Source organism: Coturnix japonica, chromosome 1, assembly GCF_001577835.2.
Source record: "Coturnix japonica isolate 7356 chromosome 1, Coturnix japonica 2.1, whole genome shotgun sequence".
Classification (NCBI taxonomy): domain Eukaryota; kingdom Metazoa; phylum Chordata; class Aves; order Galliformes; family Phasianidae; genus Coturnix; species Coturnix japonica.
The window spans coordinates 138,439,801-138,462,412 of NC_029516.1; the positions used below are offsets into that span (position 1 = coordinate 138,439,801).

General features: G+C 36.0%; 1 protein-coding gene across 18 annotated transcripts in view; it reads left to right on the forward strand.

The window, feature by feature from the left end:
- The window catches only part of MYCBP2 (MYC binding protein 2), a 184,243-nt gene that overhangs the window by 155,853 nt on the left and 5,778 nt on the right, over positions 1-22,612 (forward strand). For 16 of the 18 annotated variants that reach the window (XM_032442048.1, XM_032442050.1, XM_032442052.1 and 13 more), the window contains 18 exons: positions 1,314-1,471; positions 2,228-2,427; positions 2,849-2,998; positions 3,414-3,574; positions 4,149-4,305; positions 5,077-5,301; positions 6,113-6,178; positions 8,232-8,471; positions 8,607-8,705; positions 9,514-9,594; positions 10,428-10,694; positions 11,469-11,752; positions 12,026-12,122; positions 15,198-15,317; positions 16,333-16,434; positions 19,591-19,719; positions 22,123-22,255; positions 22,486-22,589. In XM_032442048.1, coding sequence (XP_032297939.1) covers positions 1,314-1,471; positions 2,228-2,427; positions 2,849-2,998; positions 3,414-3,574; positions 4,149-4,305; positions 5,077-5,301; positions 6,113-6,178; positions 8,232-8,471; positions 8,607-8,705; positions 9,514-9,594; positions 10,428-10,694; positions 11,469-11,752; positions 12,026-12,122; positions 15,198-15,317; positions 16,333-16,434; positions 19,591-19,719; positions 22,123-22,255; positions 22,486-22,589 — 2,773 coding nt within the window. The remainder of the gene's footprint in view (positions 1-1,313; positions 1,472-2,227; positions 2,428-2,848; positions 2,999-3,413; positions 3,575-4,148; positions 4,306-5,076; positions 5,302-6,112; positions 6,179-8,231; positions 8,472-8,606; positions 8,706-9,513; positions 9,595-10,427; positions 10,695-11,468; positions 11,753-12,025; positions 12,123-15,197; positions 15,318-16,332; positions 16,435-19,590; positions 19,720-22,122; positions 22,256-22,485; positions 22,590-22,612) is intronic. The other 2 variants (XM_032442049.1, XM_015851619.1) reach the window with 1 other exon arrangement.

The window sequence follows — 22,612 nt, forward strand, 5'->3', positions numbered from 1 at the left end:
CATACATTCAGAAATTGATGAAGGACTCTTCACCAAGGACTCTTGGTGAAAGACTCTTCACTAAAAATCATTAGTGTACCTCTAAAAAACTTTCCCCTTGTCCTTATTTCAGGACTGCTTATTTTGCTCATATGGGCAAACGCAGTTTTCCCACAATTGCCAGAACTGCAATACTGAAGAGGTTATTTGAAAAGCAGTGGTCCAAGAAACATAGCTGAAAACTTAGCACTTTTCCCATTTCCATTCTGTGACAGTTGTAGTGTGGATGGACTACCCTTTTAAAAAGTAGCTCTTCAGGATTTCATTCTGAAGGGAGGTTTGACTAAGAGGGAATTTCATTATGTTTTCAAAGCAAATTTGGCATTTTCCTTCTATAGGAAGTTAAAATGTCACTAAAGAGATGACAGTTTAATGCTGTCTAGGATCAAGAGTGCTAGGTGATTTTTACTTGGTTAAGCCAAGTCTTTATTTTGTTATATTGTCTATGATCCAATTCAAACAATTACACATTTTTTTCTGTTTTGCCCAGGGTAGAAAAGACTCTTACTATTACTTAATTATAGTCCTAAATAAGCATAGGTGTTTAAGATTTCAATACATCAGTGATGTAACAAAGGGAAAATTTGCTTTTGATCTGCTTTTTACATATTTCAATTTCTTATTTTGTACTGACTGAAAAAGCAGTTTATTGAAATACTACAATCTGCAATACAGTCTTTTCAGAAATAGAACTTTTCTAACAAAACTTCTTAAGAGTGAATCATATTGGTATATTCCTTTATTAAAAATGTGGACATCGCGGTTTCCTGAGGCCTACAGGGACAGCATAAGCTGGGTGTTATTTTGCAGACTGTAAGAAGTCCACTGAATGTAAGGAGTAAAAGATGTCAGAGATATAGCCGTAGCAAATGAAAATTGATTTTAAGGCTAGAGATGTTGGAAACATTTTCAGTTGGTTCGCATAATAAAAATTCACTTCTTAGGTGTCTTTACATGCATTCTCAGGACAATTTTGCCTGAAACTTCAATTCAGAATGTTTGCATTCTCTGAAAAATTCCTAAATACTTGGAGCTTATGAGTTTCATTATTACATCTTTTATGAAGTCTTTGCATGCTTTTTCATCATATATAATGCTAATATGTTTCTTCTGTTCCAGTATTTAAAAAAATTTTAGGTGCATCAAACTAACTTTCATTCAGCAGTAGCATTGTCATTATGGACTGCATACTCCTGTATTTAATATTTATGCATAACTTAAGCATACTGTACATATTTACTAATGAATCTATAACTTCCCTGATTTCTTTGTAGTTTGGAAACTAGTCCAATAACAGATACAGACCTTGCGAAGCGCACAGTCTTTCAAAGGTCATATTCAGTTGTTGCATCAGAATATGACAAACAGCACTCCATTTTGCCGGCACGTGTAAAGGCAATCCCCAGAAGACGAGTTAACAGTGGAGATGCAGGTAAAACTGCAGACATTGGAGAAAGAGATTAAAAAATAAATAAATAAATAAATAAATAAATGAGGATATCACATTAGATTTATCATCCTTCTTGGGAACTGTAGACAATTTTGTGTGTATATATATATATACGTATGTATGTATATAATGGCTTTTATTTCATAGAGTCACAGAATTGCTCAGGTTGGAAAAGACCTTAAAGATCATTAAGTCCAACCATGACCTAACCATACTACCCTAACTGTAACAACCCTCTTCTAAAGTATGTCCCTGAGCATCACATCCAGAGGGTACTGGAACACATTCAGGGATGGTGACTCAACCACCTACCTGGGGAGCATATTCTAGTGCTTAACAACCCTTTCTGTAAACCAACCTAAACCTCCCCCAGCGCAACTTGAGGTCATTTCCCCTCATCCTGTCACCAGTGAGAAGAGACCAACCCCACTCTTGCTTCAATCACCCATCAGATATTGATAGAGAACAGTAATGGCTCCCCTCAGCCTCCTTTCTTGTTTGTTAATCTGTACAGGATTAGCCTCAGAACAGATCAGGGATTACTACAGTTCTGAAATTTGTGGTTCTGTGCTTGCTTTTTTTCCTGATTTTTTTTTTAAATGCATTTTTTTTTCTGATATAAGAAAAGGAACAAATGTTTATCAATTCTGAAATTTCTCTGCTGCTTTTTATTTTTACTGTGTGTGTAAAACGAAAATGCACAATCTAATGTATGCATATTTTTATGCTTTTGAATAGAAGTGGGGTCCTCTCTCCTGAGACATCCATCTCCTGAACTTTCTCGGTTAATCTCCGCCCACAGCTCTCTTTCCAAAGGAGAGAGAAACTTCCAGTGGCCGGTGTTGGCTTTTGTAATCCAGCATCATGATCTGGAAGGACTTGAAATAGCAATGAAACAAGCCTTACGGAAATCTGCTTGCCGAGTATTTGCCATGGAGGTATTAATATACTCATGGATCTTCTGTGATTACAATAGGACATACATAATTTCTGTCTCAGTGTTTTTTGTTTTTTCGGTTTTTTTTGTGTTTTTTTATTTGTAATTCTTATGTAGATATTAACGCAATAAATAATTTATGTTTTAAAAAACAATTTTAAACATTCACATACTTGTATAATGACCTCTAGAAGTTAGGAATACAAAAACATTACCTGAAAACTTTCTTCAGTAGCATATTGTCTGGAAATACATGTCATTTTAATTCATTGCATTAGCTATTGAGCAATGCCTTACTTGGAGACCTCTGTATAATTATCTAACTGTCTGAAAAGGTTTCTTCAATGTATCTCTTTACATAAAATGTCTTTATACTAGTTTATGTATTTAATTGGTAATTCCTTGTGTGTGTTTTATTTTAGGCTTTTAACTGGCTTCTTTGTAATGTTATTCAAACAACTTCTCTTCATGATATTTTATGGCATTTTGTGGCTTCCCTGACTCCTGCACCTATAGAACCTGAAGAGGAGGAGGATGAAGAAAATAAATCAAATAAAGAAAATGCAGAACAAGTATGTGAGGTTGAGAAATAAATTCAGTATCTCCCTTGATTTTTGCTAGTAATTTAGAAATGCTTTTAGTATACGTGAAAAGGATCCTTACCACCTCTTCATGAAACGAAACTTTAATTATGGAATTCAAAGTTTTAGTTTAAACTGTACTTGACCTCACAGTTGAATTACCTTTTCCTTTAAAATTATCAAGTTTTGCATGATGACAAATTCCTGTCTTTTAATGCATTAGTTTTATGATTATTATTAGGAGTATGGAAAGAAACAAAACAAACAGCCATTAGCACATTGATAAACTAGTACCAAAAAAAAAAAAAAAAAAAGAAAAGAAACCCCACCCCGCAACCTACTGTTTGCTTTAACTTTTTTTCTGTATTAAAGTCTGTTAACAAAATAAAATTGCTTTGCATCTAAGGAGAAAGACACAAGAGTGTGTGAACATCCTCTGTCTGATATTGTGATTGCTGGGGAAGCAGCTCACCCATTACCCCACACTTTTCATCGTCTTCTCCAAACAATCTCTGATCTTATGATGTCTCTACCCAGTGGTAGTGCGTTACAGCAAATGGCCCTAAGGTAAGTACAAAGTAAGGAAGTTCTTAGGAGACTGAAAAATCCCAAATGCTATTGATGAACAGATTTTGCAGTATAGATTCAAAGTTGGAAACATCTTTGTGTTTCCTCTAAGAAAGTGAGCATGCATTTCCTTACAGGTATGGGGATACATGTAAAATATGTATGTATTTGTTTGTATGTGTACTGGTTTAAAAGATGTTTAGAGAAAATATATTTTCTCTAAAGTTCTGTATTGCCTACTATTTTAAAATATGTCTTCTATTGAAGAATATGGTAGTATCTGCATGTGTAGATACTTTTTGCTCAAACATCTGTCACCTGAATAGTCTCCATAAGCTTTTCCCTTTGTCTTGGTGCTGAAGTTGCAAATTGAATAAATAATGATTCTATTTCTTGTTAAAATCTTAAATTTATTCCTGTCTTCTTTAAAAGGTAGGAACAAACCATTCTGCAAATATTTGAAGTTAAAGGTTTCTTCAGTACATTTTGAGAAGCAAAACTAATTGATAGCTTTCTTTGCTGGTGGGCTGTATCTTTTAGTTGATGTATCAAAATCTGCTAAATATGTTTCCAGGTGCTGGAGTCTCAAATTCAAACAATCTGACCATCAGTTCCTGCACCAGAGCAACGTTTTCCATCATATCAACAATATTTTGTCCAAATCTGATGATGGAGATAGCGAAGAAAGTTTCAGTATCAGCATACAGTCAGGTTTTGAAGTCATGAGTCAGGTCAGTATTACACCTCTCTCAAAAAAAACAGAGATCAACAGTGAACAGCATGTATTTCCTGTAACAATTCTGATGGAATAAAAATATCTTTCATTGCAATGTTGTATTTTCTTGAATAAATCTCTGGCACCTTGCTGATGATATTCTGGTTTTCGTTATTCAACTTTAGAGGTTCAGATACTGCCCCTTAATCTATGTTATTCATTTGGCTAATTCATTAAGTTCATTAAATTCAGTTTTTAAGTGCTAAGTTTTTCCAGTTCTTAACTTGCTTATGTCTTTTTTCCTTCTACTCTTCTGAGAAGCCACAGATTAATACTTCTAATTAATAGTTCTAAAGTGTTTTCTTCTGCTCGTTAATACATTTTCACATTTACTAATGGGTTTATCTGCTAGCCACTAGTATTTCCTTTGGGTTAAAAGACTGAAAAATTTGAACTGACAAATGGCTTCTTTAATGCAAAGAACACATCTCCTAACTGGAGAGAAAAAGTGTAAGATTTTTAAAGTGTAAATAGTGCCTGCATTTAAGCTTAGTTAGAATGGTGCAGCACTGGGGCAGGTTGCCCAGAGAGGTTGTGGATGCCCAGTCTCTGGAGGCTTTCAAAGCCAGGCTGGATGGGATACTAGCCAGCCTCATCTGGTGGGTGGCAGCACTGCCTGTGGCAGAGGTTGGGACTAAATGATCTTCAAGGTCTTCTCCAACCTAAGCCATTCCATGATTCCATAATTGGTTTAATAAATATTAAATATTTTTGTTTGCTTTCACAGGAACTGTGTATAGTGGTTTGTCTAAAAGATCTAACAAGCATTGTTGACATTAAAACATCAAGTCGACCTGCCATGATCGGTAGTTTAACAGATGGATCTACAGAAACATTCTGGGAGTCAGGAGATGAAGATAAAAACAAAACTAAAAACATCACAATTAACTGTGTAAAAGGAATCAATGCACGCTATGTGTGTGTCCATGTAGACAATTCCAGAGATCTTGGGGTAAGAGAAAAGAGGAATTGAAAATGAAAAACGAAAGTGCATAGTCAGCTGTATATAATCCATCTTCCAAGAAACACCCTGTTGTCCATCCAGTTGAGTGTGTTGAGCGTAATTCGGAAGTTCACATTTTAAGATAAATACTCTTCTTCCTGTGATTTTGAAAGCAGTACCTGGTATGATGAAACCGATGATGAAACATGTAGTCTACAGGAACCTTAGAAACCTAATTCTTAATGGCATGTTCAATTTTACATGCATTTTCAAGCATTTAATAATTTCATCATTTCATTTCCCTGTTCATCATTTCTGTAGATGCACTCAAGTAACGAGCTTTCATAAGATGCAAATTATTTTCTGGGCTTTCTAAACTCTCACAAAGTACGATTGTCCGCTGTGTCCCACACCAGAATTCCTACCTTTTTGTCTCCATTTGTCTTTTGTATAGTAATAATACTTAGTAAAACACAGAATTGTTGCATGTAGGGAAATTATAGCATACTTAAGTAACAATATACCGTGGTAATGCCAGTAAGCCTTAACATCTCAGAACTGTATCACCTTGATAGTAAAGACCGTCTAACTTACTAGGTGTGTCTATTGGTCTGGACAGTATTGATATAAATACATATTTATTTCAGATAGAACTTTCAGTACAAATACATATATTGAGCTATACTTTGGAATTCTTTGTCCTTGGTATTGATCACTGTTAAAATATTTTTCATAATGAAACAATTTGTATGTGCTCTCTTAATAGGGAAGAAATAGAATGCACTTTAGTTTTTCTTACTGTTTTCCTTGTCTGTTGTAGAACAAAGTGACTTCAATGACCTTCCTCACTGGTAAGGCAGTAGAAGATCTCTGCAGAATAAAGCAGGTAACCATTTTAATTTTTGACATTGGAAAAATTGCAGTCTTTTTTCTTTTTTTTCTTTTGCTACATAGAGTTTCTGAGCAAATATTCTCCATTTCTTATGGCAGATAAATTGCATTGCAAGTATCGCAATGTTCTTAGAAAATAGTGTTATTGAATAGTGTTATTTTCTTAGGAAATGCTGTTATTAATAACAGAGTTCAGTTTTCATATATACTGAATATTGGTCAAACTTTTACTTGTTTACTGGAACAGACAGGGTGATTTTAAAATGTTCCTTAATTTTTTTTTTTCATTACCACAGCTGAAAGGATAAGAGATTGTGATTGTGTAGAATGTTTTTGAAATAGCTTGTGTTTCATAGGTCCAACAAACTGATTGACTTATTTCAGGGATATATGTATCTAAACATGCCTGAAATAATTGCATGGTAGGCACTGTTAGATACTCAGACACTCAGCTGCTTCGTGTTGTATTGTCATTAGCTTTTATCTACTGCATGGAATCATTTTTCATTAGAGAAGGGCAGCTTAAGTCTGAGCATAAGTAGGACACCATGAAGAGAAGAAAAAAAATCAGGTACCTTCCACATAGGCTATCTAATGTATAATCTTAGCACCCATTTTCCCATCATTTTTAGTTCTCAGGTATCTTATTGACCTCTGTCCAGTGTTTACAATTGAAAATAGTATTCAATCTTTGTAGCTCGGATACTAAACCAAATGATAAATTGCTTTTATGTGGAGAACAGTGCTTTGTTTTTTGACATAGATGTATCCCATCAAATACACTTAAGGTTTAAAGTAGCAGTTCTCATTTGCAGCTCAGAACTTGTGCCATTTGTCTTATTAACAGTGCTTCAAGAAGCAGCTGTCTTAACTGTGTCACAGCCTTGACCTTTGTTGAGGTAACATCTGATAATACTGAAATTCTGTACAGTGCAACTAGATGAGGGAGGGTGAGATGGCTTGTTTTGCTCTACCTTTCATCCTCAGGGAGCATTTAAAGTAAATATGCAGCTCCAAAGGATGTTTGATATCTGAATAAAGCAAACTTGGGTATAGTTGACTCATGATAAACAGTGAAGTATGAGTGTGAGGATTTATGTAGACATTTATAAAGTGTGCGTATGTACATACGGTCTATACCTTTCTCTGAACCTTGTTAGTTTGCTCCATGTCTTTATTTCTATCTGCTTGAACATAGCCCAGGTATTTTTTCAGACTCACTCCCAAAAGACAACAAGACTTCATTCAGCTTTATTCGCTCCTTGCTAAACAGTCCTCTTACACTTCTCCAGAAGACTTTTTATCTTTTAATGCACTAACATGTAGTATCCCAACTCATGTATACCCTCTATCTCACGACATAAAATAATAAAAATTCAGTCCTGTCTGCTGCATCACAGTTTCGTGCAGACACAGGATTAGTAGAGATAAGGGAAGAATAAATACTAGTTTGATTATATAGATGTTTTGGGACAATCAGGTTGACCTTAGCAATGGCATAAGGCATGGACCCTATCATTTTATCTCCTCCAATGGTGGCATTACAGTTGAAATGATGCCTTTGATCTGTTCTTTTTACAGTTATTAAGTGCTGCTTCTCTTGAAGAGGTAATCAGTCAGCGTCTTCCACAAAATTAATATTTCTTTTGCAGAGGTTTATGTGGCTCAAAATAAAATAACTTAAGTAGTGATAATTGTGCATTGTATTTTCAGGTAAATTATGGTGATTTTTTTTACTTTTTAACAAAAAGTTGTAAGCAAGCAAACATCACTTCAAAGGGAATGTTCTGAATGTGTGAATTGTTGCTTAGAAGGTAAAGTCACTAACAGCTCAGGTTTTTTAATAGGCTTTAAAGACAAAAATAATGGCTGTATGTCATTTTATGTAAGGGCTGATTAATCTGAATTCACATTGTTGAATATATAATTAAACAGCAATATTACTGCTCTGAATGAAAAATGTATTGCAGGTAGATTTGCTTTAGAAGTAAGTGTCTTTTGTTTGAGGTTTCAATGTCAGTTCCCATCTTTATTTTCCTGTTTAATAGGTAGACTTGGATTCAAGACATATTGGCTGGGTAACAAGTGAACTTCCTGGTGGTGATAATCACATCATCAAAATTGAATTGAAGGGTCCCGAGAACACACTCAGAGTTCGACAAGTGAAAATTCTTGGATGGAAAGATGGCGAAAGCATTAAAATAGCAGGCCAGATTTCTGCAAGTGTAGCTCAGCAAAGAAACTGTGAATCAGAGACACTGAGAGTATTTCGACTTATTACATCTCAGGTAGGACTTTCATGTGTTGTACAATGAAATTTACTATAATTTCTGCGCTTTCAGTGCTTCATGTTTTAATGTAAAATATCACCTCTGCACAAGTTTATCATGGAGATAAGGTAGTCATCACTTCCCTTCTTCCAGGTATTTGGAAAACTCATCTCGGGTGATGCTGAGCCGACTCCAGAACAAGAAGAAAAAGCACTTCTGTCTTCCCCAGAAGGAGAAGAAAAAGTACACAATGTATTTATTTGTATTCTATCAATATTACATTGCTGAAAAAATATTCTGGATGATTTTCGCTATTTGTCTTATGCACTGTAGTCTTCAGCTCAATACAAAAGCAAAATGTTACAGTTGCTTTTTTTTTTTTTTTTTTTTTTTTTTTTTTTTTTTTTTTTTTTTTTTTTTCAGTAGTACTAGTAAGTATTTATTGGGGCATATGTGTTAAATGGAAACACCATACCCTGGTGACCCAAATTATGTTTACATACACAGAAGTACTTAACACCTGCAGTAATGATCAGCCTGGCAATCTTTATTGCCTAATATCTTTTGCTTGAAGATGGTAAGTGGCTTTGTTGGTGTTTGGATAAAAAGTACTTAAGAAACCTCACTGCTTACCCTTTTAGCTAGTATGCTTTCCTGTCTTCCTGCAAGGAACGGTTTATAAGTGCGTGTTCCCTGATTCTTTTATTGCAATATATAGTAAGTTTGTAGAAAGTGAAAAGTATATTTCATGCAATGCTCTATAAAGACATAATCAGAGATTGTATTAAGATAGATGAGGAAGCTGAATCTCAAATAACTGCGCTTCACTTGTTTTGCTTATTGATTATCTTATTTTGTGCTCAAATTTCCTCTTGCTCATAAAGAGGAAAATAAACACTAACCAGTATTAAATATTTTCTGCTTAAGTATCTTGCCTCCATGTAACAAAAAGCTGCAAATTTTTAGAGCAAAGTTTGTTGGTATTTCATATGTATTGCTACAGAAGTTAGGAATTGTTTTTGGCACTCTTGACCTAATGCTAAATGTTCTTTTTACAAAGGCAACATCAGATGCAGACCTGAAAGAGCATATGGTAGGGATCATATTCAGCCGAAGCAAACTGACAAATTTGCAAAAGCAGGTTTGTTTACTCTGAAATACTTTGAGCATTAAATGTTATAATAAATATGTTGTGTGTATATTACATTATATTAGTACGTCATGATAAGTATATTAATTTTCAGTAAATACAGAACCTCTTAATTGACATTTTCAGTTGCACCTTCTGTTTTTATCTGTTATCAGACATTGGGTTACATTTTGATTTTTTCCTACAGTAAAAGAAACTTTGTGGTTTTGTTTTTTTGTTTTGCTCGACATAAACTATTAACTAAAGAGTATGTTTTTCTTGTAAATACTGAAGTTGTTTTAATATACCAATTAACATATTTGTTATTTTTAATGCTTTTTCCATGAGATAGTCATTGCAGTAAAGATTTTCACAGTAACGCAGGAAGTATCTGATTCTGTTTGAAGTTTAGTAAATACTGCATGTCTGGTCTCACTTTTATGTCACCCATATTAGCAACCCTTACAATTTTGGAAATACACTTCTTAACATGTTATTGTTAAAATGAAAATATGCTTTCTAAAAGCTCCCAGATAGTAAACTAACAAGATACTAACAAGATCTTTGTAGTTTTCCAGAATGAAGATGAACAAATTCGTTATTAAATATAAGTTCTAAAGAACTTTATCTAAATATCTAAATTGAAAATCTAAATCTAAAAATCTAAATTGAAGCCTAAGTTTATTCTTAATTTCAGTTCAGTAATGTTGAGAAGTAATTTAAGCACAGGACAACTTTTACAGGTTTTCCATTTTTGCCATAGCTGTGAAGATACTTAAAATACAAGTAATAACACTCTAAAAGTTTTTAGGAGTTAACTGTATATTTGGATTCCACTTGGCTAGGTATGTGCTCATATAGTCCAGGCCATACGAATGGAAGCAACCCGTGTGCGTGAGGAATGGGAGCATGCCATCTCTAGCAAAGAGAACGCCAACTCACAACCCAATGATGAAGATGCTTCTTCTGATGCATACTGCTTTGAGCTGTTGTCAATGGTTCTGGCATTGAGTGGTTCCAATGTAGGCCGGCAGTATCTGGCTCAGCAACTGACTCTGCTCCAGGATCTCTTCTCGTTACTACATACTGCTTCTCCGAGGGTGCAGAGACAGGTGAGTGCTACCTATTCCTTATCCATCCTGCTCATCCTAGAAAAAGTCTTTAGAATGATATAATCATGAACTTGATAATATGTACTTGAAGTGGTGGTTTTTTGAAATGATTTTGGATTTTCACTTTAAAATTGTTTTGCCAGTCATATTCAGGCTATTTCACATAAGGAAAAAAAATCTAAATAAAGCAACTCAATTTAGATCCAGATCAGTTGGCAGCACAGATTTCCTATCCAAAAGCACCAAGTTTGAGAATCATTAGAAAAACATAAAATGAGTGAGGGAGTGTACTATGGAAAGTTAACACAACTCTCAATACCTCAAGACAAGTATTTTCTGTTTTCAAAAGTCTGAAGTGCCTCTAAGTGTTCTACTACAGAGTTTCTGACATCTAAAAATTGTATACAGAATGAGTATGTAACATTCTAGCAAATTAAAGTTGTACAGACACCTGTATTTCAGAAATTTTAGTACAAAGTTCAATGCAAAGCATGTTTTCATTACTATATGAAGATGAAGGTGGTTTCTGTGTGTGTTTTGTTTGTTTGTTCTTGGTGGTTTTTTTTAAGTGATATTTGTTCTGGACTCTTAAGTCTCATCTCAGTATATGTTAACTATATTAACTGTTATTTCAAAGCAAGATAGAAACCTTTTAGAATTTCTTACAATTGTGATTTGAATACACAGAGTAGATGCATTCTGTCTTACAGAACAATTTGTAGTTATTGTTTGGAAGCTCCATCTGAGGTTGTGATGTTTTGATTCTTTTTCCAGGTAACATCGTTACTACGGCGTGTTTTGCCTGAGGTAACCCCTAGTCGCCTGGCTAGTATCATAGGAGTGAAGTCTCTTCCACCAGCGGATATAAGTGATATTATCCACTCAACAGAAAAAGGAGATTGGAATAAACTGGGTATTTTAGATATGTTTTTGGGGTGCATTGCCAAAGCTCTCACTGTACAGCTAAAAGCCAAAGGAACTACCATAACTGGGACAGCTGGCACTGCAGCAGGCAAAGGAGTTACTACAGTCACACTTCCAATGATCTTCAATTCCAGGTTTGTTTAAAAATACATATAGGTTCTCAAACTAAAGGTATAAAAGAAATATATATTTTGAAGTCAGTTATGTTGCCTTTTATGATCTTTGTTTAATAAATGGGGAAAAAAATGAATAACACTGACAATATAAGTAAAGCTATTAATAGATTTGATTAAAAAAATAAACAAAACCCAACCCTGTCCTGAATGTGTGCAGTATTTGTTTTGATGGATTTTGACAGCTAATAACTAATTGAATTTATTTCTTGTATTACAATGTTTCCTTTGTAGCTATATTCGGCGAGGTGAAAGCCATTGGTGGATGAAAGGTTCAACACCTACACAGATTTCAGAGATAATTATTAAACTGATTAAAGACATGGCAGCGGTAAGTTTCTATGATTTAAATGTGTTGGGGATTATCAAATATTTCTGAGAATGTATAATACTTTTTTTTTCATTAATTTCTATTAAAGTTAATATTGGGATGAGCTGTTCAAAATGAGCTGGTTTCAAGAAGAAAAACGTATACTCTTTCGGGTAGGGTCCAGACCTAGAAGCAACAGAACTCAAGTTCTGATTCAGCTAATTAGAAGCACAATATTCAAGTGAACTTTCAGATGAGTCACAAGAAACTTAAGTAGTAATCACTAATTTTCTCACTTTCTACATTATTAATTTAGAAATCTGACTTATTTTTTTTTTTAAGACTCGTAAGCACTCAGTGCTCCAATTGAAAAATAAAAGGTGTCTATAGAGTATTGTGATAGTGTTTCTTTCACTTAACTGCATGTACATTTTATACATGAAATCTAGTTAAAAATACATGTTAAGCTTCTTTTGATCTTACTAAAATCTATATAGGTCACTCTGAAAATAATGCCTCCTATTCATTTCCATGGAAACTACAACACATACAGAAAATACAACAGCACTACTTGACAGAGCAAATTCTCAGCTACAAAACATTGTTTTTCAACAGTCACTGCTATTAGCTATGCAGTTTCACCAGTGATGAACCTGAGCAAGTCTTCATACTATGCTTGTAAAAAAAATCTGCACCAGCACAAGTGACCCAGTACTTCACTGCTGCTATAATGGTGTTGCTGATAGGAAAATGTTGCCCCTGCAGTCTGGCTTTCATCTTTCTGAACAGACAGAAGTCAGAAAGTGACAAATCTGGACTTTATAGTGGGTGTGCTGTGACAGTCCAGCCAAGACTGGCAGTGTTGTCCATGGACTTCAATCTAGTATGATATTATCATGTTCCAAGTGAAAGATTGTTTTCTTTTCTGGGCTGTCTCTGGAAGTTTGAGCCTTCAGCTTAATCAGTGTCACAATGTAGTGGTCAGACTTGATGATGGTTCTGGGTTCTGGGTGTCTGGGTTCCAAGAAATCCAGACACCTTTCCTATCCCACCTTTCCTATCCCAAAAGACAGTATCTTGAGAACTTTTAATTTGATGGAGAATTAACATTGCCACTCCATTGACTTTTCTTTTGACTCCAGCTCATAGTGGTGACAACACATCTCCAGTAATGATGCAGTCCAGGAAACTGTCACCTTCAGCCTCATATTGGTTCAATAGATTGCATTCGGTGTTCTTTCTGTTCCTGTGTGAGCATTCATGGGACCCACCTGGTGCAAACTTTGCAATATTCCAGTGCTGTCACCATCATGTCCAGCAGATTGAAGGTGACAAGTTCTCTAATCATAACCTGCTGTGTCTAATACACGGACTCAGATGTGAACGATCCAAATCGTTTATTACAAGTTCTCACATCACTTATATACCTTCACAAGTTTTCTTTTCCTAGCTTTCCCATTTGCCCCTACATGTCAACAGAACATTCCACAAACACTCTTCAACCGTTCATGTGGGTGCTTATCCAATCAGAGCTGTGAGCTGTTCTTTCTTCTTCTAGAGGTGTCCTTGGTTCTCATGCTGTTTATCTTGCTCCATGGCTGCTGCTCTGTACAGTCCTTGTATTCCCACAATAACCCACCTATTCATACAGATGAGATGACACTCTTCATTTCATAGTGCAACAGCAGTGCATGGCAGTCCAGAATGTTGTTTATCTTTTACGTTGCTGTCACTGCTGAAACATACCACCCATTGCCTCACAGTGCACTCATCCACTATTAGGTTTCCATAAGCACTCGGCAAGTGTCAATGGGTGCCATTTTTTCCAGATGGAGGAATTCAGTGACACACCTGTGCTCCACACACAGTTCCATGTCAGACACCATTCTGTCAGATTACCCCTCTGCTGCTGCCTATTGCACAGCAACATGTAATGGAATATTGGCAGGAAGATTCAACCCCTACTGCCATGTCATCGTCATTCACCTCTAATATTGTAGGTCAACATAAAATAGGAGGCATTACTTTTAGAGCAGCTCTTGTACATTTATAGCTGATTACTACTTTAGCCATCTGGGTTGAAATTTTTCATGAGTGTATGTTTCAGGCAAATGTATTTGGCTGAAGAATTTGATGAAAGCTGATTCAGGTATTTCCCAGAAACAATGCTGAGGAAGGAAATGGGGTCTGTATATTTACTAGAGAAAGGGGAAGAGTAGTTTAGTAGGAAGTTAGTTTTGTTTCCTTTAATTCTACACCTGGTTCAGGGAGATGTTCTAATGACCCCAGTTTTCCTCTGTGATTACCCTTAGATAGTTGTTTGTAGCATGTTTGACTTTGGAGCTCTGCATTCTCAATTTAAACACACTGCATGGTTTAGAAAATCCCTTGCAAAACTTTCTGGGGCTGGGTGAGAATTGTCTGAAATTGCTTCTTTTGATTCTGACAACAAGATTTTGGAAAATCACTAATTGATCTTTAGTTAAAAGTTGCAGTTAAAGCTCTTTTAATTCTTGCTCCTCAAGAATTAAGAATCGCTGGTCTGTACACAGAATGACCATTTATTCTTCCCTTCAGTTGCTTCAGTGGCTAGGGGAAGAATCTATTATAGGTGCCACTGTGACTCCACTTGGTGGATTTTTGTTTCTATTTACTTCATCAGCATCTTACGAAATGTATAAAAACTCAAGTGGAAAAGAAATGTTAGCTGCAAATACAAGTACTCAGTATTTGTAGTGAATGCCAGGATAAATGTGATGACTCCTGGTACATATGTGCAATTTTTCTGTCACCCTACTTTGTTCAGTGCGTAGGATGCAATGTACGTTGGGAATGATTTGGTGAGGGGAGACAGTTTGTTCAGAACTTTTTTTTAATGGTTATTGCCAGTATTGTTTGTAGATATGTTGTAGATAAGTGGGAAAGCATCACGGAAACAGTGGATTCTTTTCTGAACCTGGGACTTGCTCTTTTATGTTCTAACCTGAGATCATAACCTAGTATTGCTTGTTGTTATTCAGTTTTAGTTGTAAATATCTATAACAATTTATTACAGTTTTTATTAACATTATAAACACTTATATTCCTCTTTGTCAGGGCCATCTGTCAGAGGCTTGGTCCCGTGTGACAAAGAATGCTATTGCTGAAACCATCATAGCTCTGACCAAAATGGAAGAAGAATACCGGTCACCAGTGAGGTGCATTGCAACCACCAGAGTAAGAGCTTTTCTGAATTTGACATTAGTTCATTGCAAGCGTGGATTAAGAGCCTATCTGAGAGCTTCCCTATATTTTGGCAAAAATTCCTTTATGTGGGTTTTCTCGGGAAACAATGTACACTGTATTCGGCTTATTTTAGGGAGTACAGATTTTGCATTAAAAAAACATCATACTTATGAATAAAACAAGAGGTTAGCAGTGTTTACATGCATTTAACACTAATGTTGTTTTCTGTTCTAAAGACTGAGTTTTCTATTTACTTCTTACATAATTGCTGCTTTTTGTAAAACACTGTCTCAGAATACTGGCAGCTTGTGTTGTTGCAGTGCTAGTTGAGTCAGGTCTTAGAGAAGTACTGAACATCAGACCAGCTCTTCTTGTGAATAAACTTAGTTCTGCCATGAAGGTGCACATTTTGAAGGAAGTCTAGTAGAGTCATTCAAAGAAAGCCATTTTGTCCAAATGAAAATGCTAACTCCTCTAACATTTCACTGTAGATAGTGAAGAGAAAGAGAGAAAACTTTTCCTAAAACCTGAAGAACATTTAGACAGCCCCCTTCTAGTTTATCTCAAACGGTCAGTATGTTGAGAAAAGAATAGGGAAGTGAATCACACTGACCTAAACTGACTTTCTGGATTAGTAAATTTTGTTCAGTTTTCTCCCCGGAAAACCTCCAATGCTTGAGAATGATATGCAAGTTTTTGTATTTCTAATACATTCTGGCTGATCTTTCTTCAGTGTTTCTATCTTGTATGCTAACGACTGTAGTTGTGACCATAGTGTTACATAATTGAAAGAAACAAATTAGTTCCCAAGAGTTCAGTAAGTTTTATTGTGTGCTTGGGTAAAGAAAAATCTTGTATTGCATGGGCAAGGCTTCAGGTAATGATGATACAGTTTGCAAGTAAAGTAATTGTGTTATTCTTGTCTGTCAAAGTTCAAATTTGTTGTATTTGAGATTTTTTAATTCAATTTTTCTATAATATTTAATCCTACCTTGCTTTTCAATAGTTATGGCTGGCCCTAGCATCCTTGTGTGTACTTGATCAGGATCATGTTGATAGACTGTCCTCAGGAAGATGGATGGGAAAGGATGGACAACAGAAACAGATGGTGAGGCTGAAAATCATGTGTTTCTGTGTTTATTTTTTATTTATTTAGTAGTCAAAGAATTTAGAATAAGTGATAGGGAAAGATGAACTTGTCCTAACCTTGTTCCTCCTGCTGAGCCCCATGGAAATAGTACATATACACTTGAAGTACTACAGACAATTTATAGTCAATTTAAGTTTCATAGACAAATACTCTTCAGAGAACAAAAGTTCTAACTTAAAGAAGTAATAAGGTAGCAATTCTGTCGGTATTCAGGGTGAATGAAAACCTGTCCAACACCAATAGGATGAACTTTTGAGAATAGAACAATTCAAGTAATACGATGCTTTCTATCAGAGTTTTTTGCTTTATGGGTTTTTATAACACTGTAAAGACAGTTCTTTTATATTTCTCAAGAATTGTATCTCTGCAACTTAGCTTCATCTTCTAGATCTAAGAAAGAGAGCAATTACCCCAAAAGAAAGAAGCAGTCTAAATGAATTTAGTAAAGCTACCATTTACCTTCAGGATGTACAACTGTAACATGAAATACAGTGGATGAATTGAATTTGTCTGTATTTCTCAGTGTCGTAAAAAGCTTATATTTTTTTTAAGCAAATCTGGAAAGAGCAAGGTAACGGTGCAGATCTTTCTATATAAAGAGTCTGGGTTTGATGGATCCCTGTGGGAGGCAAGAGGCCATCATGCCTTCCTGCTAGCAACTAAGTATGCTTAAGAGCAAATCAGCCTCAAGAGCAGTTTAGTATAGGTAGAAAGAGAATACAGGAGATGTAGATCTGCAGCAGCAAGGACTGAAACTCTACTGAGAGAAGGAAGCAGACACAAAAGGCTTCTGAGGTGGTTAAGAAAAGGCTTTTTTTTTCTGTAGACCTTTGCAGTTCAGCACCGAATATTGCTCAACTGAGAGAAAACTTGAAGACCAAAAAAGTCTGCAGTCATGAGCAAAGACACATTTTTGATCTTTATAAGTTGGCTTCCCACAATTTTTTAGTTTTCATACCTAAAAACACAGCTTCATAATTTAATGAAATGGGTTTAGAAGTAGAAAATCTTGTTGCTTTTTAAGAAGTATCCAAGTTGAAGGAACACAAAAGGGTCACTGAGTCCAACCCCTGGCTCCACACAGGACCAACCAAAATCCAAACCTTATATCTGTCCAAACACTTATTGAACTCCGGCAGCTCACTGCCATGACCACTGCCCTAGGGGGAACCTGTTCAGTGCCAGACCACCCTCTGGAGAAGAACCTTTCCCTGATACCCACCCTGCCCCTCCCCTGGCACATCTCCATGCCTTTTCCTCAGGCCCTGATACTGCTCCTCTGCACCCTGTGAGGAGCTGCAGCCACCATGAGGCCTCGCCTCAGCTCTTCTTCTCTGCGCTGAGAAAACCGAGGGACTTCAGCCACTCCCCATACATCTTCTTCCCCAGACTCTTTGCTGTCTTCGTAGACACTTGACCTTTGGACACTTTCTAGTAGTTTTATGTCCTTCTTACACTGTGACACCCAGCCCTGCCCCCAACACTGGAGGTCAGGCTGCACAGCACAGAGCACACTGGGACAGGCCCTCCCCTCACCCAGTGCCAGCGCTGGGCCTGCTGCGCCCAAGGGTACAGCTGGCCCTTTGGGCTGCCTGGGCACACTGCTGGCTCACATTCAGCTTGTCATTTACCAGAATCCTCAGGACCCTTTCTGCTGGGCTACTTTCCAGCTTCGCATTTTCCAGTCTGTACATATATCCAGAGTTTTCCTGTTCCAGATGCATAATCTGGCACTTGCTCTTGTTGAGCTTCATGTGGTTGGTGATTGCCCGGCCTTCCAATTTGTCGAGATTGTCAAGGCAAGGCCTTTCAGCCTTCAAGGGAGTCAAGAGGTCCCTTTGATTTAGTGCCATCTGCAAACATATTTAGTATACCCACAAGCCCTGTACCCAAGTTGTTTATGAAAATATGAAGACAGCTGGTCCTAAAATGGAGCCCTGTGGAGCTCTACTAGTGATTGGCCACCAACCTGACATAACCCCACATACTATAACCCTTTGTGTCTGACCTGTCAACCACTTCTTCACCCACAACATTATGGTTTAACCATAGAAGGAACCATTTTATGACTGGTCCGCAGAAGAGATTTTTTGTCAGATAGGTGAACTAAAAATGTTGATTCTATAACAAAGACTGGCTTTATGAAACTAAACTCATTTTGTCTCTTTACTTTGGTAGAAGTGTTTCATTGCCTCTGTTTTCCTGTGTTGTTCCGCAGGAACAAACAGCAGAGGATTAGAAAAACAGAACTGAGGTCTAGTTTGTAGATAGAACGAAAAAAAGTCAGAAATTGGAGCTTATTTAAACAAGTAGATATGTCAGAGGAGCGGCCAAGGCCCAGGCAAGCAGGTATATAAGTTGCGGAACTCATCCTTAAATTCCCTAATATACCCAGTTCCCCAGTACACCAGGATATTCAAATGTTGAGGTGAAGTGTGTTTCCCCTCCCAGGAGTGCTGTTGAATGAATTCTGTGTTACATGAGCAGTATCTTGGAAACCACAATTTCTGTAGTACAGTGGAAACTCAGAGATTTGCATAATTGAAGTCTCTGAAAGTTTTTTTTTAGAGATATTTCGAACTGTAAAATAAAAACCATGTTGAATTAAATATATCTTGATATAGTAAGCTAATTCTGTGCTGGATTTTGAAGTCTGTTGCTTTGGCCGTGTTCTCTAAGTTGTGGATCACCTGCAGCTTTGATAAAGTCTTTGAACAATCTAAATATACCATATCATAGTAATTAAGGGTAAATATTTTGTTTATCTGTGAACAGTTCTGTTAACAGGCCGATAGCCCCATGTAAATTTTTTTCTGTGTAACTCTGGCTAGTTGAGAATAATGTCCCAAATGTGTTGTAGAATACATTTGTGCTACATCACACAATATGTAAGTTGAAGAATACTGGAAATAATTATGTAGTAAACTGAGGCTTCTGTGCAGAAGAAGTTGTTGAGATATTGATTACTCTAAAGATAGTACTAGTTGTCTAAAGAAGCTCTTTATCATCCATTACTAATCCAAGGGGACGAACTACGGGAGGATACAAACAAATGCTGAAAGGAAGGATTTAATAAAGGGAAAAACATTTAATGATGTTTCTTAATTTTTTCAGCCAATGTGTGATAACCATGATGATGGTGAAACTGCCGCCATCATTTTGTGTAACGCCTGTGGGAATTTGTGTACAGATTGTGACCGATTCCTTCATCTCCATCGACGAACAAAAACTCATCAGAGACAGGTATTCATGGCATCATGTTGTATGCACAGCACGCATTATGTACATTTCCCCCATTAATACATAAGCAAGCGGTAGTAGCAAGAACCAAAACTGAAAACGCTGTTTTGTTTTGAAGGTGGAATAGATACATTTTCATTTAGTTTTCTGTTCCCTTCTAGTGAAATTCCATTGTCCATTATCTTTAGAAGAAAATTCGAATACAGTGTTGCATCCCCTCATTCTAATTCTTATGCTACCTCAGCTTTTTTCTGTCATTCTCACGTTGTTTAGGAACAGTTTTAGGAAACTTCTAGAAACTGCAGAGCCTTTCTTAAGCATACTTGGGTTCTTTATTCCTTTTAAACTAGACCTCTTTTACTATTACTATTCCATTATAGTGCTTGTGAACCCCTTCATTTTTAAGCGTTGATATTTTTGTGATGTTCAGAAGATCACTTGACAGGAAATTTTCCCACTGGTTCCCTATAACAGTCACCTCTTATTTTTCAGTATTTCCCTAGTCCTCATGTTGCCATTATCCAAAAACTTGAAAACTTCCTGTTTTTTGTTGTTTTTATTTTTTTTTTCTCTTAGGGATGAAATGTCTTTTCTCTTTGATTTATCTAGCTGAGTTTTTGCAGGTTGCCCTGTACTTCACTGATTAATGTTCTTTCATACTACCCTTTCATCCTGATAATGTCTAAACCTGAATGTTTACTCTTTTTTGGAATATTTCTTTTTCTCGTTGCAATTTATTCAAAATATGCTGTTGCTTTTGAGACTATTGAACATTTCCTCTTTCTTGATATAGCATTTATCTTTTAAATTTTTGTAGTCGTTTATAAGTAGTCATAGGAAAAGAGGAGAATATTTGTACAGAGGCTAAAATAACAGACGTAGTTAATAAAACTAATTCAGTGGACACCATTACTAATCTCCTTGCTAGAGAGTATCTATGATACTATTTTACTTAGAATCAGGAATGTGTTTTTGAAGCAGATACAGTCATCCCTCCTTGCCATGCTTTGATTTGATAAAGAAGCCATTTGAGAGCTTGAGCTGGATTCCTTCCAAGTGAAACAGACAAACAAGATCCAGGGATATACCTAGTGCACTTCACCTGCTAGCTGGGATCAGGCTAGTCCAGAGTGATGATGTAAATATCAGGTCACTGTTTTCCTTGGTGCCTCAGCATCTGCAAAGTACATTCAGCCCGGAAGTTCCTTGTACATCTGTTACATACTATTTTTTAGCATGGATTGCTACAGTCCCATTTTAAATTTTCCTTTTTTGTCATCTTAAGAAGATGATTTTATGCGTCTGTTCTTCCGTCCTGTCACAACACAGTCTAGTCTCATTTATTTTTCTGATTTCTCCTATATAGCCTGTACAGATTACAGTTCATAAAAGTAAGTTCTTATCTCATAGAAGTCCTCACATCTCTCCTTTAATCTGTCCAAAACAGCTACTTATTAGATATTCCTATTCACCTCTAAAAGCATGTTTAAACTTTTAATCTTTATTTACCATCTTTACCTTTACATCTTTCATGTCAAGCCTTTCCATTTAAATCTTAAATTCTGTCATGTTCCCTATTGCCTGTTTTCTCTCAGCTTCCTTTTCTTTGTCCGACTTCTGTTTTTGTTATACGTATTTCTTATCTGTTTTTCCTATCAAGAAAGGAGTTACTGTGACCTGCTTATGCAAAATCTGTGTGAAGCACTTACAGTTTTTGTTTTCTGATTCCAGTATAAATTAAAGACAAAGATTGAGTTTACACATCTATACCCAGGGGAGTTCTAACTTTTTATTGCATTACAGGTGAAGTGAATAAAAACAGAACTACCTTTTAAACTTGAAGAAAAGAGAAAGAGACTCATGAAGTCTAACAAGGATCTCTTGTGACTTATTGATTTAAAAAGAATTTTCTTGACTTTTAGCTAAAAACATTCACTGCAAGTGATGTGTTGATATATATCACTCATTATGTAGTGCATAATATTATACATAGTGACTATAATTATTAGTGCTACTCCTAAATTACTGACGTGGTTATGTGAATGTATTTCTAATGTTGTCTTTTGCTTTTAGTACTGTGGTCTACTGGAGATGAATATTAGTTATGAACTACAGTCTCCGTAGGTTTTGAATAAGAAAAATGTTGTGCAGCTCTTTTTTTAGCATTGCTGCTCTATTGCTTCCCAGTCATGTTATCTGGAGTGTTAATTTTCACAATTTTTACTTTTTAAACCACAAAACTTCTTCCTACTATGTACAACTTCAACTTAAGGAGTATATAAATTAAAAATAGCTTGCAGTAGACAAACCTGACAGAATCTTTAAAACATCTGATCAAAATCCAAAGAGAATATAACAAGAATAACATAGAAATGCTATTTATTATCTGTTTGGTTAATCTAACAGGTATTCAAAGAAGAAGAAGAAGCTATTAAAGTTGATCTTCATGAAGGTTGTGGTAGGACCAAGCTTTTTTGGCTGATGGCATTAGCAGATTCTAAAACTATGAAAGCTATGGTGGAGTTCAGAGAACAGACAGGTAAAACACAACTTTTATTAGATGTATTTTTTCCTGATTATTTTTTGCCTTGTACCTGAGCATTTGTCCAAAAAGAATTAGGGCAATGGTCTTGAGTTCTGCTTATAAGTATAAATGAGCTATTTTCAATGTATAGGAGTTATTTTTCTGGCTGGCTTGTGATTGTGTCTGAATATTGTTCACTTATATTTCATTGCGATAGTCATTTTTGTTTCTTTTTGTGGATGTAGGCAAACCCACCACTAGCAGTTCTGAAGCGTGTCGCTTCTGTGGTTGTAGGAGTGGAACGGAATTATCAGCAGTGGGAAGTGTTTGTTCTGATACAGATTGCCAGGTCTGTATTAATAAATATTGGTC